This window comes from Fusarium mangiferae, assembly GCF_900044065.1.
Source record: "Fusarium mangiferae strain MRC7560 genome assembly, contig: FMAN_scaffold046, whole genome shotgun sequence".
NCBI lineage: Eukaryota > Fungi > Ascomycota > Sordariomycetes > Hypocreales > Nectriaceae > Fusarium > Fusarium mangiferae.
Window position 1 is genome coordinate 4,705 of NW_024573966.1, and position 1,733 is coordinate 6,437.

At 47.3% G+C, this 1,733-nt stretch overlaps 2 protein-coding genes across 2 annotated transcripts in view; both read left to right on the top strand.

Annotated features, from left to right (window-relative positions):
• Positions 1-229, top strand: part of FMAN_14304 (uncharacterized protein) — a gene marked incomplete at both ends in the record, with an annotated part of 4,290 nt that extends 4,061 nt beyond the window's left edge. Inside the window, one exon of the mRNA XM_041826240.1 lies at positions 140-229. Within this exon, the coding sequence (XP_041691616.1) occupies positions 140-229 (90 nt within the window). The remainder of the gene's footprint in view (positions 1-139) is intronic.
• Positions 230-756: 527 nt separating this feature from the next.
• FMAN_14303 (uncharacterized protein) lies at positions 757-1,676 on the top strand (the record flags this gene model as incomplete). Its single annotated transcript, XM_041826241.1, has 4 exons — positions 757-834; positions 896-1,103; positions 1,247-1,588; positions 1,633-1,676. 4 exons carry the CDS (start codon positions 757-759, stop codon positions 1,674-1,676), a joined length of 672 nt encoding a protein of 223 aa, XP_041691617.1.
• Between the last annotated feature and the right edge of the window lie 57 nt (positions 1,677-1,733).

Genomic DNA, 1,733 nt, shown 5'->3' on the forward strand with positions numbered 1-1,733 from the left:
AAGTACTGCGTGTGTACATTCTTCCTGCTTCTCATCCCGTTTTCTCATTAGCTCCTTCTCCACTGAAACGCTATTACTGGCGAGTCGCTAAGGCATTTTTTTCAACGCTTAGGGCGATAACTTGGAATCTGCGGCATAGCTCGCTGCTGAGTGTGCGATCGATACTCGAAACTGCGCCTATAGCTATTTGGCACCAATGATCACGATCATTCGGTCCAAAAAGCTCTAGGTATAGGTGCAGCCAGGTCCCAGATATTATGAAAGGTTGAAACAAGCGCCGGGGTGATGTATATCGCCTCCCTCCTTCGCTATATTACTTTAGGAAGGAAGGGGCTTCCTTGCTAGCGTAAAAGACTCAAAGTTTAAGCTCAGGATCAATTTTTGTGTCAAAGTCGGTGGTGGAACGGGTCCATATTATCTCACTCCATGATCTAGAGTGGTGTTCTGCTCCCTCATTCTACACCGCTCCGCCTTTCTTTGTACTTTATAGCTCTCTTGGTAGCTGCAAATGCTATCAGGTTTATGGTCATTGTTGCACGAATAAGAGGCTCGTACCCAGTCTCTTGCCACCAACTTGGTATGAGGATCAACCCAAAATTGGTGAATAGTCCCTTCAGAATATCTCTGAGCGATACTAACGGCCGGCGTGGGCTTGCCTCACCTACGAGCTTGAACGTTAGAAGGCTAGACTGGTAATTTCTCGTCCTTAGCGTCGCTTTGTCTGGGACATTTCAATTTCATCGCACATCCTTCACCATGTCCAAACCTGTTGTTCTTGAAGATATTACTGGCGGTAGCGCAAAGGCTACTCACCTCTGTGTTTTAGTCCATGGCGTAAGCTTCATTCCTTGAACATCACTCCCCACACGTAATACAATGCTGGCTGTAGTGATAGCTTTGGGGAAACCCAAGTCATGTACGCAATGTTGCCAAGGTTTTGCGTGACGAATATTCCGAAGACGAATTGTATATCCAGCCAGCCGAGAAGAACCGCGGCACCTTTACATACGATGGCATTGAGCTTGGTGGTGAGCGCGTGTGCGCAGAGATCGAGGACAAGCTGCACGATATTGAATCGCAAGGGGGCAAGATGGCCAAGTTTAGTATCGTAGGATATTCGCTCGGGGGTCTAGTTTCGAGATACGCGGTTGGTTTACTTTACGGGAAAGGAATTCTCGATGAATTCGAATGCATGGTAAGTCTCAGCAATAGGAAAAAGGATTAGATGAACTAACAATCCTCTCAGAGAACTTTGTGACATTTGCATCCCCCCATCTCGGAGTGAGAACGCCACTGATTGGATGGCTCAACAATATCTGGAACGTCCTCGGCGCCCGAACGCTATCAGTGTCCGGTCACCAACTTTTCACCATCGACAAATTCCGCGACACCGGCAGACCCCTTCTCGCCGTCCTCGCTGATCCAGATTCTATCTTCATATCTGGTCTCAAGAAGTTTAAGCGCCGCACACTGTACTCAAATATCGTCAACGATCGAGCCGTGTTGCACTACATATCCGCCATTACTAAGCATGATCCTTATGCAGACCTTGACAAGGTTAATCTCAACTACCTGAAAGGATACGAGGGTATGATTCTTGACCCTGACCATCCTATTGTGCTTCGACCGAAGCTTCAACAAGATGCCCAATTGACAAAGTACAAAGCTCTCAATAAGTGGGTCAAGAGCATCCTGGTTATTGTGAGAGTGGGGTTGATAATGCCGATCGTTGT